Source organism: Squalius cephalus (genome assembly GCF_949319135.1).
Source record: "Squalius cephalus genome assembly, chromosome: 6".
Lineage (NCBI taxonomy): Eukaryota > Metazoa > Chordata > Actinopteri > Cypriniformes > Leuciscidae > Squalius > Squalius cephalus.
The window spans coordinates 43,768,001-43,783,512 of NC_137127.1; the positions used below are offsets into that span (position 1 = coordinate 43,768,001).

Below are 15,512 nucleotides of genomic sequence, written 5' to 3' on the forward strand. Positions count from 1 at the left end.
CTCAACATGACCCAGTGCACTGCGCACAAGCGCACATCTTTGAGATATAAATTAATACATTTTAATAAAACACAATAAGGCCTACATTATAAAACTCAGAAGAGTATGTATTTTAATATCTCTGTTGTTCTCTGTTCTCCGGTTGTTAGATAGTCAGTCTGAATGACAGTTCATGCGTTTATGTTAATATAGCCTAGGCTTAGGCTATATATATAGTCAATGCATTATTCTTTTCTTTTTCTATAAGTGTTAAAATATTTAATTTACAACTAATTATATTGATTATCTATATCTACATTTATTATTTAAAAAAAAAATTACTGGGCGATCGAGGGCGACCATGTTAGGCTAACAGCCGTCATTTACCCTGCATACCGAGCTGATGCAAAGCATAAAGTTAGGTGAATTTATATCTACACAGAAGAAAGCCCTGTGTAGTTTATTTCCCAGTACGGGTTGTGTCGAACCATTCGTTAGTCTGGTTGTTTGATGAAAAAAAGATTAAATGTAGTTGCAATAAACGCGTTAAGAATCCACACAACGGAGGACTCTTATTCTGCAGTGCAGAACTGAGGAAGAGCTGATGACGGGACAGTTTGATCTTCGGCTGACAAATCAGAGGAAAGGGGCGTTTCATTCCCGCCCACGTGTAGAAATCGAATTTTCCAGCTGTTTATTAATTTTGCTACCTCAGAACGAAAAACGAAAAATCAAGCTGAATTCTTGTTTTTCGTTTTTTTGGAAAAGATGAAAAATCGAAAAAGGAACTGTTTTCTCATTTTTCTACTTTCAATATTAAATCAAAAAACGATTGAACGAATGATACACGGATTGGAAAGGGTTGGAAAGGGTTGGAAAGGAAAGGAAAGGAAATTAAAGGAAAGGAAAGGAAAGGAAAGGAAAGGAAAGGAAAGGAAAGGAAAGGAAAGGAAAGGAAAGGAAAGGAAAGGAAAGGAAAAGAAAAGAAAAAAAAGGGTCATGAAGAAAAGGAAAGCAAAGAAAAATGCTAGAAAGGAAAGGAAAGGAAAGGAAAGGAAAGGAAAGGAAAGGAAAGGAAAGGGAAAAAATAAAGGGAAAAAGGAAAGGGTTGTAAAGGAAAGGGAGGGAAATAAAATGAAAGGAAAGGAAATTAAAGGAAAAAGGAAAGGAAAGGGGAAAAGGAAAGTGTTGGAAAGGAAAGGAAAGGAAAGGAAAGGAAAGGAAAGGAAAGGAAAGGAAAGGAAAGGAAAGGAAAGGAAAGGAAAGGAAAAAAGGAAAAAGGAAAGGGAAAAAGGAAAGGGTTGTAAAGGAAAGTGTTGGAAAGGAAAGGAAAGGAAAGGAAAGGAAAGGAAAGGAAAGGAAAGGAAAGGAAAGGAAAGGAAAGGAAATTAAAGGAAAGGAAAGTGTTGTAAAGGAAAGGAAAGTGATGTAAAGGAAAGAAAAGGAAAGGAAAGGAAAGGAAAGGAAAGGAAAGGAAAGGAAAGGAAAGGAAAGGAAAGGAAAGGAAAGGGAAAAAATAAAGGGAAAAAGGAAAGGGTTGTAAAGGAAAGGGAGGGAAATAAAATGAAAGGAAAGGAAATTAAAGGAAAAAGGAAAGGAAAGGGAAAAAGGAAAGTGTTGGAAAGGAAAGGAAAGTGTTGGAAAGTGTTGGAAAGGAAAGGAAAGGAAAGGAAAGGAAAGGAAAGGAAAGGAAAGGAAAGGAAAGGAAAGGAAAGGAAATTAAAGGAAAGGAAAGGAAAGGAAAGTGTTGTAAAGGAAAGTGTTGTAAAGGAAAGGAAAGGAAAGGAAAGGAAAGGAAAGGAAAGGAAAGGAAAGGAAAGGAAAGGAAAGGAAAGGAAAGGGAAAAGGGAAAGAGTTGAAAAGGAAATAAAATGAAAGGAAATTAAAGGAAAGGGAAAAAGGAAAGGGTTGGAAAGGAAAGGGAAGGGAAGGAAATAAAATTAAAGGAAAGGAAATTAAAGGAAAAAGGAAAGGAAAGGAAAGGAAAGGAAAGGAAAGGAAAGGAAAGGAAAGGAAAGGAAAGGAAAGGGTTGTAAAGGAAAGGGTTGTAAAGGAAAGGAAAGTGTTGATCTTTACCTCTTTACACTGGGTGTCACAGGATTCCAGGAAACACATTCTAACTGTGACGCCATCTGGTACAGATTATCACTGCAGAATAGAAGAGAGAAATCATGTGACAACTTTCACTACTCAGCTTCTCAAGAAGCACAACGCTTTTAAAAAGGGGAAGAGACAAGCCAAAAATAGAATGAAAAAACAGAGAAAGAAAAACTGTTTCACAGACTGATTAGAAGTGCACATGTCAGCAGTGTGGTGTCCTGATGTCTCTTTATAATCATCCACCGCTGATTCATAACCACGTTCTTAGCCGTAAAACTGGAGGCTTGTTTGGCACTGTGGAAACTGCTAACATCATGAGCTTTCTGCACATGAATCTCAGCCAGATCTCACGTCACGTGGTCCTGCCCGGAGAGGCCAGTGTCTGGCACAGTGATGTCAGAGTGTGATGTCACACTGATTCTGGGTATCGTGGGAAGGATTTGGGGAAATGATCTCGACTCGTACACTTTTCTCTGTGCCAATATTGCAGTTTTTAAAGGCCAGACAGTTTCTTTGAGGAACAAAGTGTATCAAACTACACTATTGTTTGTTCATTTATTTATTTAATAATAATAATAATAATAATAATAATGATAAAAATAATTGTTAAACTATCATAAAATATCATAAAATAAATCATAATTGTTATATATTTGGTTAAATTTTTCTTTATAAAAGATGATTGTCTATTTTTTATTTAATAACAGTAAAAATGAATAATATAATGTAATAATATACAATACTATAATATATTATAATATAATATAATATACTATACTATACTATAATATAATATAATATAATATAATATAATATAATATAATATAATATAATATAATATAATATAATATAATATAATATAATATAATCAGAAAATAAAGAAGTCATGCTGATTTTTCATTAATGGACTGGTTGCCATCACATTGCTTCCAAATAAATGACTTTCCATTACAGCTCACACCAGTGAGTGTTTCAAAATGCAACTTCTAGGCCAAACACTGATGTAAAATAAGATGGAATTTCCCTTTTTCACACCCCTCTGATTTCACTATGAGCGATGTGTCCGAGGGTTACTGGAACACAGTGTAATGCGAGTGAGTGAGATTGTTTGTGTGAGTGTATTTTCTTCCCAAAGGCAGTTTATAGTGAGAAGGGGGAATAATTGGAACGCTTTGTTCGGGTCTTATCAAAACTGGATGTGTTATGTTGTGTTCTGTGTTTCTCTAAACTACATGAAAGCAGTATCTGAAGAATGCACACTGATTCCTACGTGACTGATAAGAAGCTGCATTTCTCTTTTATCGTCTTCTTTCTCACCCTTCTATTAAGGAATTGTTTACTCCAAAATGAATTTCTTCAATAATTACTCGCCCTCTAGTAATTCCAAATCTGTGTGTTGTTATATTTCAATTGGACATGAAAGAGATATTTAGCAGAATCTTCATACAAATCAATACAATATATATATATATATATATATATATTTTTTTTTTTCAAAAGAAATTAATACTTGTATTAACAAAGTTATGTTACAAAAGATTCCTATTTCAAATAAGCACTGCTCTTCTGAACGTTCTATTCATCAGCGAATCATGGTTTCCACAAAAATATGAAGCAGCATAACTGTTTTGAACATTGATAATAATCAGAAATGTTTCTTGAGTAAATCAGCATACTAGAAAGATCATGTGACACTGAAGACTGTAATAATGATGCTGAAAATTCAGCTTTGATCACAGGAATAAATTGCATTTTAAAATATATTCAAATAGAAACCAGTTTTAAAAATTGTAATATTATTTCACCATATTAGTTTTTACAGTATTTATTCAGTACCTTGGCACGCATAATTGGTGAGACTTGAAAACAGTAGTTTTGAACTGTACTGAGAATTTGTATTTACTGGTTTACTGATTATGATTTAAAATAACAGTGTTGGAATGACACGAGGGCAAGTAAATAATGACTGGATCTGATCGCTTTTCCAAGCAAAGCTCTCTTCTCCTTATCTTTTGCATACATGGCTGTTTCTTTTAAACGTCCTGAGTTAGACGCGTTCCTTGGTCAACATATTTTGTTGATCCTGGGACAACATTTCTGTGTGAAAATGTAATCCTAACCCTAACCCTACCCCTAAACCTAACCCTATACGCATAAATTATCCCTAAAATCAGAGTGATAGGTAAACTTGAACTGTAAACTTGTCCCTCAAATCTGATTGGTTGATTGGAATGTTGTTGCAGTATCAACAAAGATGTTGATCCAGGAACATGTTGTACTTGGTGAAAACAGGTTCTGCCTTTCTGTCCTTCCCCCTCTCTCCTCCTCTCGTGTCTCTGGGGAAGCCCAGGCCGAGACGGGAAGAAGAACTCAGAGGAAACGGGTAGTAGATCACTGTGAGTGTATTTTGGCCTGCTGAGAGCTGCTGTGCAGTTCTTAACCTTTGTGCAGACAGCAAGACTCACTGCAGACTTATGGGGATTTATCTGAGCCATCCAGACTGAGCTTCACTGAACCTCCATTCAGTCTCAGACAGCCGAGGAGCAGTGCCACAGCAGACACACCATCAGCAAGACATATTTCACTTCTTACGCTAATTAATGCCTTTCAAAGGAATGCTCCGGGTTCAATACAAGTTCAGCTCTATCGACAGCGAATGTGATTTCCACGGAAAAGGTCTTTTTGTAAAAACAGCAAAAATCATCTTCACAGTGACACATGTAGAATGGAGATCTATTGATTCCCATTGCATGGGATTGGGAATAAACAGTAAAAAAGATGCAGATTTGTTTTAACCACGAGAGGCGTCGACTCTCACCTAAGCTTACGCATAGGTCGGGTCAGAGGTCACTCCTCCGCCGGAACTAGACTCGCATACGACCGTTACCGGAAGCCATAGTGATTATAGTTTATAAAGTTATAAATATGGATATTTTTCTTACAAAAACGCATCGCTTTGCTTCAGAAGGCCTTTATTAACCCCCTGGAGTCGTATGGATTACTTTTATGATGGATGGATGCGCTTTTTTGGTACCATTCACTCCCATTATAAAGCTTGAAAGAGCCAGGATATTTTATAATATAAGTCTGATTGTGTTTGGCTGAAAGAAGAAAGTCATGTACAACTAGGATGGCTTGAGGACGAGTAAATTATGGGATGATTTTTACTTTTGGGTGAACTAACCCTTTAAGCTTGTTACCCTCTGTGAACATACACTGTACCTCAGTGTTTAGATTTCTGAGTCTGCCCTCTCATTACAACAATATATAGCCTCACATTTCTGCTATGAACCCTCCAGAATGCTTTTTTACAGACTGAGGGACAAGCAAAGTCGTTGTCTATGGTACCGACAGCACGTCTCAAATGTTGTCATTAGATAATATCCAGGAATGTCCCTTTATTTCGGCAGTTGCATCAACAATTCTTTGTGTTTTTGTGACTTCTTGTAATTCGTGGCTGCTTGCTTCCTCTTTGATGCAATTTATTGCATTTCTATTGTTATTATTTCATGCATGACAAATCATTGAGGGTTATTAACTTAATAAGTTGGGTAACACTTTACAATAAGGTTCATAAGTTAACATTAGTTAATGTATTAACTAACATGAACTGACAAGCAGCGATCCATTTGTTACAGTGTTTATTCATCTTTGTTAATGTTAGTTAATAAAAATACAGCTGTTCATTGTGCATGGAAGTTCACAGTGCATTAACTAACTACAACCTTATGCATTAGTAAATGTTGAAATGAATATGAACAAAGATTAATAAATGCTGTAGAAGTATTGTTCATTCTGAGTTCATGTTAACTAATGAACCTTATTGTAAAGTGTTACCTAAAGTTTTAATAATCTTCATAATAATGCAACCATGTATGCTGACACTGAGTGTAATTTGCATTGAGTAACTGTGATAAGGAAGGTACCTGTTGAAGGTGTTCCTCAAAAGCAGGGCCTGACTGTCAGGAGGACTGTGGCACCCATAGACAGGAGGTGGGACGGGGTACTGTTGCTCACCTGCATAATCACAAAATCAAAGCACATATTACAACCCTCAAAGAGAATATATGTCAACCGTATCTGAAAGAGAGTGAAACAAAGCGTTTAACAGTAGAGCTAACACTAACAGAGAGTGTGGCCTGGTCTTCACTGCGGTTATCCAAACAGCGCAGGGCTCGCTGAGACCATAAAGCAGTCAGCAGAGTTTCTGAGGGCTCACTGTTCATTTCTTAGGGCAACAGTCAGGGATTCAGTCCCCCGGCAGCACTAAAAACATTCTTCTCCACAATTCTGCTTCCTTCTGTTAGCTGGCTGAAGAAGAGAGCCCATCATTTACGCCAGAGTAATTTACTGTATGCTTAATGAGCTTAGAAACTGTTGCATTCAGTGTTTTGAGTGTTTGAGGAAGGGCACGGAGAGGTAAAATAAGAGCGAGAAGGGAGGAAAAAATGAGAGTATTTACTGCCCTGACATTAAAACTCCATCTGACACGTAACCTCGAGATGATCCTCGCGGTGCTTCAGTTCCTCTCTGAGCTGCAGATGCAGTGATCTCCAGATATCTGCACGTCTTATTTGTCATACTTTACTTAAATATACTCTATCCTGCACAGCCCTTGTGCAAACTTTTGAAAAGAGCACTTCTTACGGAAATAATAAACTTAAAGGAATAGTTGACTTCAAAATGAAAATTCTTATTAAAAATTCAGGGTGGAGAACATATGAGGAAACCAATAACCAATGTTTATAGAGTCATTGCTTCAATGACAAAAGATAATTCATTTTATGTGAAAGACAAGTGTATTAGGGAGCTACGGATCGAAATAAGTGAAAAAGTTTGGCTGGAGATATGTACTCTGGCTCAAAAAGTCACGAACGCCAATTTGTGGAAGGAATTTCAGTGGAAGATAAATAACAGATTTTTCAGAACACCACAAGTTGTGGCTAAAATAAATCGGAATCAATCAAGTCAATGTTGGAGGGGGTGTGGAGAGACAATGGCTACTCACTCACATATTTTTTGGCAATGCCCATTGTTAGATCATTTTTGGAAATCCATTTTTACTAAAGTACTGAATGTTGAACTGATAAGAGACCCTCTGATAGCAATTCTAGGGATGAAGCCAGTTGTGATACAAAGTAGGAAAAAGATGTATTTATTACAGATATTACTGGTGGCAGCAAAGAAAACAATTACAATAAAATGGCTTAAAAAGGAGTCGCCAAACCAATTAATGGTTGCTGTGTTGGAATGGTCAGGATGCTCAAACAAACAGTATTTACCAACTTTCCACAGAAATCAACCTACAACTGTCTTACTTTTGCCTCATAATTATTCCATTTACTCATCATTTATTCAAAGACATTTATTGCTTTATAGGTCACACTGAGAACATATTTTCCTTACCCATAGTGCTTTGTGGGGACATGGGGTCCTCGTGTTTGAAGGTATTGTTGGGGAATGGAGGTGTGTGGTGTGCAGGTGTGTGACCGTAGCTGGGAGCTCCATCAAATGCTACTGTACCATAACCTGTGAGAGAAAGAGACAAAACAAGTAAGTGTTTGTTTGTTTGTTCTTAATGAAATCTTTTTTCACTGGATATACACTCCATTCTCCGCAATGGACAAAGGGACCAGGTGAAACATCACACAAACATTGTTTTATACTGACAGACAGAGGAAAAAGTCACACTAAAGAAAAAATGGTACATTAAGGTTTCATTTGTTAATGTTAGTTAACTTGGACACAGCATTTCTTAATATTAGTTAATGTTAATCTCAACATTTACAAACATGTATTTAAGATAAAAAAAGTTCAAGTTTAAGATCATGTTAACATTACACATACTTGTTATACCCTATAATACCAGTATATACATAAACATCCATTGGCTGAAAAACTGTTCAACTAATGCAATGCAAACACTGAAAAGGTCTCACTACTCCTAACAAATACACATTATAGTTGTACAATACACATCCCTCACCATCAGACTTATAATTCATAACCCGCTTGGGACCAATGAGCTTTTGCAATTAATCAGAATGTCATTGTGACTTTTCCTAAAGTTAATCTAATAATAGATGAAATGCAGGGAGACTGTGTCTAATCTAGTCTACAATCAAGTACTGTGATTTAAACTGTGATTGTGAGTGCAGATTTAAAGGAGAGAAGCTCTTCAAGAGTTTCACATGCTGCTGTAAGTCAGTCATCAACACAAAGAAAGAAAATACAGATAGATTGATTCTCATGTGAGACTTATATTGTATATTGAATGTACAATGCTTGTTCCATGAAATGAATACCTATAAATAAAGACCAATCCATTGAGCTAAATCACTGCAGAAAACAACATTTCACGCTTTATCTTAACCTCTTAAAACCATTTCATTTGACATTTTTGTTTTTTAATAAAGCACTTTATTTCGGTTTAGTGAAAATGACGGTTTCAGTATTTATTTAGTTGGTTCGCTGTAAACTACTTCTTTAACCATTTGAGAAACATTTCAGTCAATTTTCCTTTAAAACATCAGAGAGCATCAATCTTCTGCTTTCCCAGTAGTTTTAAGGAGACGGTAAGAGTCTGGCTGGAGCGACATAAAGAAGATCCATACGTTTATCAAAGCATATAAATGCCTTTATATGGCATTATTCAGATATTTGACTTCTATATGTCCATGTAAATCTTATAGATGATTTCAGATTATTCAATAAAACTAGGTTGCACTTTATTTTACAGTACGTGCACTTTCAATGTACTTACCCACAAACGTACTGAGTAGAGTACGGTAACTGCATGGGTTAAGTTAAGGTTTAGGGGAAGGTTCAGGGTTAGTACCTTACAACGATAAAGTATGTTCATGCGAAACAGGACTGTAAAACAAAGTGCTCCTGAAAACTATTTATGTAGTCGTTTAATGAAAAGCGCATGTTTAACCGCACTCTAAGAAAAGCTGGTTACACTTTATTTTGAGGTGTCATTGTTACACTGTAATTATACATTTAAGCACTGAGTAATATTAAGCAACTACATGTAGTTATAGGGTTATGGTTAGGGTTTGGTTTGGTTTAGGGTTAGTTGCATGCAAGTATGCATAATTTACAGTTATTACTATAGTAACTACATGTAAAATAAAGCGTTACCGAAAAATCTTTAAAATAATGTAATATACTGTGTTAATATGAAGGAATTTTCCGTATTGATTTTAAACAGTCTTTTGAATTAATGCATTGTTTTGTGTTTTAGGGTTAAAAAAAATTGATGCAAACTTAAAGGATAATGTCCTGGCAGAAAATTACCTGTACCTTTTGTTTGTTTGTTTGTTTTCTACAATATGCTGGCTATCATATAAAATATGATGTGATTAAAATAATTATTATTTGAACAATTCAATTTCATAATCATTTCTCTAAATCAGGTAAATCACAAACATGTATAACTTTATGATCGAACTGACTTCAAATGCATGATTAATGCACTTTACAGAAATAATATTTTGAGGGTAATAAGAGATCCTCCATGAGTCAGTTGTTATCAACAAAAACGCGCGCCTACAATACAAAAACAAACAAATTTTTGATTTTAGCAAACTAAATTTACTGTGTTTGTGCAACTGATTTGTCAAATGTATTTAAATTGGCAAAATAAAAAAGTTATCCAACTTTTAAAAATAACGAGTTGAGTTTTTTTACAGTGTACACACACAAGTATCAGTTTCATGTTCTTTACGTTGTGGACACCAACAACAGAGACACACAGATAATGTGGCTCATGACAGAGCGCATGTGATCCAGGAACGGGACGGCTGTCTCACCCTGGTTGCGCGGGATAGGAGGGTTCTCCAGATACGGCCCGCCGGAGAACATCCGGCTCTGGCTGGAGGGAGAATCAGCAAACGGCATCCCTGTGAGCTGGCCTGTGAAGTGCACGGTGAAGGCCCCCAAACCGCAGTGAGGATCCTCGTGATGGTCTGCGGGCCCCCAGACCGGCTCCTGTTTGACGAAGGAGTGTGAGGGAAGAGATCCGTACGTGGAGGCCGGGTGAAAGTCCAGCATCGGTCCCCACTGCGGAGCTCCGCTGAGAGCCAGGGAACAGCTGGAGTCCCTCCCCGGCAGTGCTGGGACCGCTGGAAGCAGGGCGCTCAGGTCTCTGACGTCCGATCCCATCAGGCCGCACGGCTCAGTCAGCATTTAGGAGGATTTTCTTCGCTGCAACACCCTTGAATATCTGCACACTAGATTTCAAGAAGAACACAGAGGTCTCCTGTGCTGACAACTATAGGAAAAAGACTTTGAAATTTCAAAGACAAGATCTTGAAGGGTCTATCAGCCCTTGAAGAGGTCCCGTCAAGGTCCAGTCAAGCAGAAGTCGCGTTTGTCTGCTGGGAAGAGCTGGGGATGTGGTAGTAGAAGTGCATGGGAGAGTCTGAGCAGGAGTAACTTCACTCTTATCCATTTGTCTGGGACTATCAGCTCTAAACAACACCCCACCATCTCCAGAGGAGGAGCCACAAGCTTCACTTCTTCTGTACCTTACTCATCTTTTACTCGAACAGCACTTTCAGTCCTCGTCTGACTAATGTGAATGTGTGTGCATGAATAAGTGTGTGTGGGTGGGTGGGTGTGTGTGTGGGGGGGGGAGGATGTTTGTTTGTTGCTTTAGGTAGCATGAAACCTAATTGTGCAGCTGTTTCTCATAGAACAGAATTGATTTTATTTGTTAGTGTTATTTTGTTAAATCAAAGTAAATATACACACTTAATTTCCTAAAATAAGTGTTTTGTGTTTGCATAAATGATTCCTTTAACATCCATGGAATCTTTCCATTGCACAAAAGGTTCTTTTTTAATGGGAAAAAAAGGGTTCTTAAGATTATTTAAAATGTTCTTCACACTAAGAACTGTTGACTGGAAGGTTCTTTGGGGAATTAAAACTGGCTCTTCTATTGCATTGCTACAAACAAACAAAAAAAACTTTTTTGGAACCAGTTTTGGAACCAAAAAAAAAAAGTTTTGCTGTTTTGCTTTTCTCCTCGATCTCAAATGTAAGTGCATTATATGTTTAGAGTGTACTGAATGAATGCAGATAAGGGTCTCCGACTGAAGTGTTGACACTGTGTTCTCCGTGGGGAAGAATAAATGAGTGCTATCTAAGGGATTTGTGTTGTCAAAGTGAAGATTCAATTAAGCTGATGGATGTGCATTGGGATTGAGCAACACTGTTGTGAAATACCAGCACCGTCTGTAGCCTGTTTGAAAAAATAAGAGATGAGAATGAAAGGCAAAAGGGGATTTTTCAATTTTGCAAGTGAATACTGAATGCTGCTTCATGATGACATAATTTTGACATAGATTTAATTTGTTTATGTATTTAGATTCACTACCATTCAAATCTTAATTTTGTTTTTGAAAATGTCTCTTCTACTCACCAAGGCTGCATTTATTTGATATGGTAATATTGTGAAATATTATTAGAATTTAAAATAGCTGTTTTCTACTTGAATATATTTTAAAATGTAATTTATTCCTGTGATCAAAGCTGAATTTTCAGCATCATTACTTCAGTCTTCACATGATCCTTCAGAAATAATTCTAATATGCTGATTTGTTGCTGAAGAAACATTTCTGATTATTAAACTGATCAATTTTTTGGGGATTCTTAAATGAATAAAAATTATTTGAAATAGAAGTCTTTTGTTACATTGTAAATGTCTATACTGTCAATTTTGGTCAATTTAATGCATCTTTGCTAAATAAAAGTATTGCAAAAATATTACTGACCCCAAACTTTTAAACTGTGGAGTATACAGTTATCTGTTTGAATTTGTTTATTATTATCTTTTATATATATATATTTTTTTTTTTGCTGTTTAACACAAACAATTCATGTAATAGATATGTATATATATTATGTATATACAGTATATATATATATATATATATATATATATATATATATATATATATATTGGGCCCTATTTTTACGATCTGAAACCCAAGTATCGAACGCGAAACACATGTAACTTTGTGGGCGGATCTCTAAATGACTCTTGCGTCCGACGCAAATCTAAAATGTGTTGGTCTGAAGTAGCTTCATTACTCATAGGTGTGGTTTGGGGCGTAACGTGAAATAAACCAATCAGAGCGTCATCTCACATTCCCTTTAAGAGCAGGCGCGCTTGTTCCATGGAGGATTGCTATTATAACGGCGGGTTTGCCGATCACGCCAGGAGCGGTTCACAGCCGAGGAGACCGACGTTCTCGTCAGGGCCGTAAAACACAGAGAAGTGACATTGGGGATGGAGAAACCCAACCAAATTAGCTTCGGTTAAACAGGCATATAATAATTTGGGTAAATGTGTAAGCTAGATTTATGCCTATTTTTTCACATCTTCATGAACACCACAATGATTTCCCTCATGTGGAATATTTTTCCTTGTAATTATGTATGGTTTGCAAAAGTGTGAACTGCTGCATCTGTGTGTAGATGAGAGAAGCAAAGTGTATGTGCGTTGTGCACACGCTACATTATGGCCAAGCATGCGCCCTTAAAATAGCATCTGAATAACGCGCCCCTGACTTTAGACTAGGTTTTTCCTGGTCTGTGGCGGAATTGTTTTCTGGAACTGCGAAATAGCACCAACAAATAGCACAATCTGCATCTCTGGTACGGCTCAGAGGAGATCTGACAGCTTTGCGGCAATCAGAGCCCCAGCTTACAGCACACCCTGTCCAGCTGCAAGACGGCACTAACCCAAGGACGTTATGGTTGGCGTCATGACCAGGTCCTGCGAAAATTAGCTGAAGTCATTGAAACACGTAGACTGGAAGGGCCAGGCAGCAACATCTCAAGGACTGATTGAGTTCGTGAGGCAAGGGGGTGAGGCGTTAAGCAGCGGTATAAAGGAGTGGTCCCTGCTGTCACCCGGAGGCCACTGGGAGATGAGAGCTGATCTTGATCGCCAGCTGAAGTTCACAGTAGATCGCCGTAACCTCCTTATGAACAGTCATTCTGGTTGAACTGACTGAAGATGGCCTGGAGTCTGCGTTTGAGAGCAAGAAGGAGAAGTATGCAGATCTTTCAGCTGCTTTCAGAGGCAGAGTGGAGTGCTGTCACCTATCCAGTGGAAGTAGACTGTCGAGGCTTCACTGGAACCTCCACTCAACGGCTCCTGAAGTCTCTCGGGGTCAGAGGCGCCAGGGTCTGGCTCTGGAGAAAGGACAAGCGGGGGAAAGGAGGATCCTAAGGCTGGCTGCAGGGAGCGGTAGGGAGACGTCCCTGCCGTTGCTCCACCACCCGGAGATGTTCCGGGATTAACAGAGCGAAACATCAACGATGGGTGGCTCCCGGCAGCCCAAACGGCACCGGCGGAGGTGTGTCAGGCTGAGATGCTTTGCAGGTATTCGTACAATATTCATGACAACATCTTTTTTCACATTACTTTAACTCATCAAAATAAGTTAAGCAATTTTCAACTTTTTTTAATAAGTTCTAAAATATTCAAATAAGTTGAAATGGCTTATACAGTCAGGTTGATTGTACTTTATTTAAGGCAGACACTTTTAATTTGTTTTACATTACTCAGGAGGATATGTCTCAATTTGTTCTGGGGTTAGGCTCAGTCCCAATGAAGAGAGTCATACAGAGGTCTTGTGAGGTTCAGTCTGTCCTTCTGAGATCACCCCTTCTTTACCTCTTCACCCATGGACATCTGGAGTGTTGGTCTGAAAATGTATAAATCCACTTTGTGAGAACTCTGGAGGTGTATGACTGAGACAGACTCCAGCAGAGCCGATTCCTCAATTCATGCATCATCTGTTTTATAACAGCCAAATAATGGGGAATTCCTCACTGGAGACTTGAAGACCATGCCAAAAAGCAACCAGATTTCACATGGCATTTGTATACAAATGTCTTCAGCAATGCTCTGCTCTTTGTAGCCTACATAATTAAAGTAACACTGTGATGGACTGGCCATCCATCCAGGGAGTCTCACTGTTTACGGCCCGAGACGCAGCGTAGCCATGCTAAAATACACTAGTAACAGCTGTGACATGAACACACACTACACACAGCACTCAAACGCATACTACTCACTTTAGTTTACATTTGTCAGGGAATAAAAAAGTGCAGAACATAATGAATTTTGCTTAATAAAAATAACATAAAGATAGATTTCAGAGAGTGCCTATGAAGGACTAAAAATGACAGAACGAAAAATAAATAAATAAATAAATAAAAGTAGAAATAAATAAATAAATGCAGAAATAATAGTGAAAATAAATACATTTTGGTAATATAAATGGCTATTTCTGTATTTTTACATGTATTTATTTATTTATTTATGCATTTCTATATGTATTCCTACATTTATTTATTTCTGTATTTCCACATTTCTACATTTATTTATTTCTGTATTTCCACATTTATTTTTCCCTGTGCATGTATGCTAATTGACCAATGGCTAAGCCACGCCCCCAAACGCGATGAGCCAATCACAGTGCGCATAGCTAACCCAATACACTTGGACATTCTCTGCTTCCTCGTCCATTGCAATGCATTGCGGTTATCAGTTTTCATTCGTTTTTATGTTTTTTCTTGTCATTTTGGCTTTTAAACAGCGTGTGTGTGTGATTTTGGTTGGGTGACAGTTGTAGGTTACAGTTTGACAAGAGTTTACAGTTTGACAAAAGCACAATGTTGTGTTTTACACAAATATAAGTAGGCTAAACACTTTGCAGTTTTAATTATGTCCTGTATGAACAAAATGGAGTATGTTTTTATGTTTCCACTGTTCGATCGCGCCCCGGCGCCCGCTCTCTGACACACACACACACACACACACATTCCAGCAATGCAATCTTGACATCGCAGCCTGTTCATTATTCTGCGCTCCCACCAAACGCGAATAGAGCGTCAAATTCGCGCGTATCCGCGTCTAGTTCGACGCTTGAACATTTTGAATCCAAAGCGAATAGGACGCGTATAAAGCGAGCGTTTGAAGCGAAATAGCACCAAACTATAACGTTTACACTGTGAACTGTAAATCTTTGTTCTGGAGCTGAAGCTATATCGACCTTCTCAACAATAAAATTATTAATATAACCCCCAAATGCATATTTAAGGCCCTTTTGGTGACATCGAGATGATATATAATCTTTCTGTCTCCAAAAAATCATCAATTGCCTCCTGTGAAATGTCTCCTACTGTGACAGCTGCCAAAGCGCCTGTTACCGAATGTTGACTGAGTGAGTGGAGGGGGCGTGGTTAGCCATGTCAATTAGCATACATGTGCAGGGAAAAATAAATGTAGAAATGTGGAAATACAGAAATAAATAAATGTAGAAATGTGGAAATACAGAAATAAATAAATGTAGGAATAAATAAATGTATAAATAAATACATATATAAATATATAAATAAATAAATATATA

The 15,512-nt window shown here is 37.5% G+C and overlaps 1 protein-coding gene across 7 annotated transcripts in view; it reads right to left on the minus strand.

Moving 5' to 3' along the window:
- Window positions 1-15,512, minus strand: part of wt1b (WT1 transcription factor b) — a 37,543-nt gene that overhangs the window by 10,033 nt on the left and 11,998 nt on the right. Inside the window, exons 3-6 of one of the 7 annotated variants that reach the window (XM_079874432.1) lie at window positions 9,894-10,313; window positions 7,486-7,608; window positions 6,006-6,096; window positions 2,056-2,127 (exon numbers count right to left, since the gene is read on the minus strand). In XM_079874432.1, the coding sequence (XP_079730558.1) occupies window positions 2,056-2,127; window positions 6,006-6,096; window positions 7,486-7,608; window positions 9,894-10,269 (662 nt within the window). In that variant the 5' untranslated portion in view covers window positions 10,270-10,313. Of the gene's footprint in view, window positions 1-2,055; window positions 2,128-2,263; window positions 2,411-6,005; window positions 6,097-7,485; window positions 7,609-9,893; window positions 11,138-15,512 lie in introns of those variants that run through there. The other 6 variants (XM_079874436.1, XM_079874435.1, XM_079874434.1 and 3 more) reach the window with 6 other exon arrangements.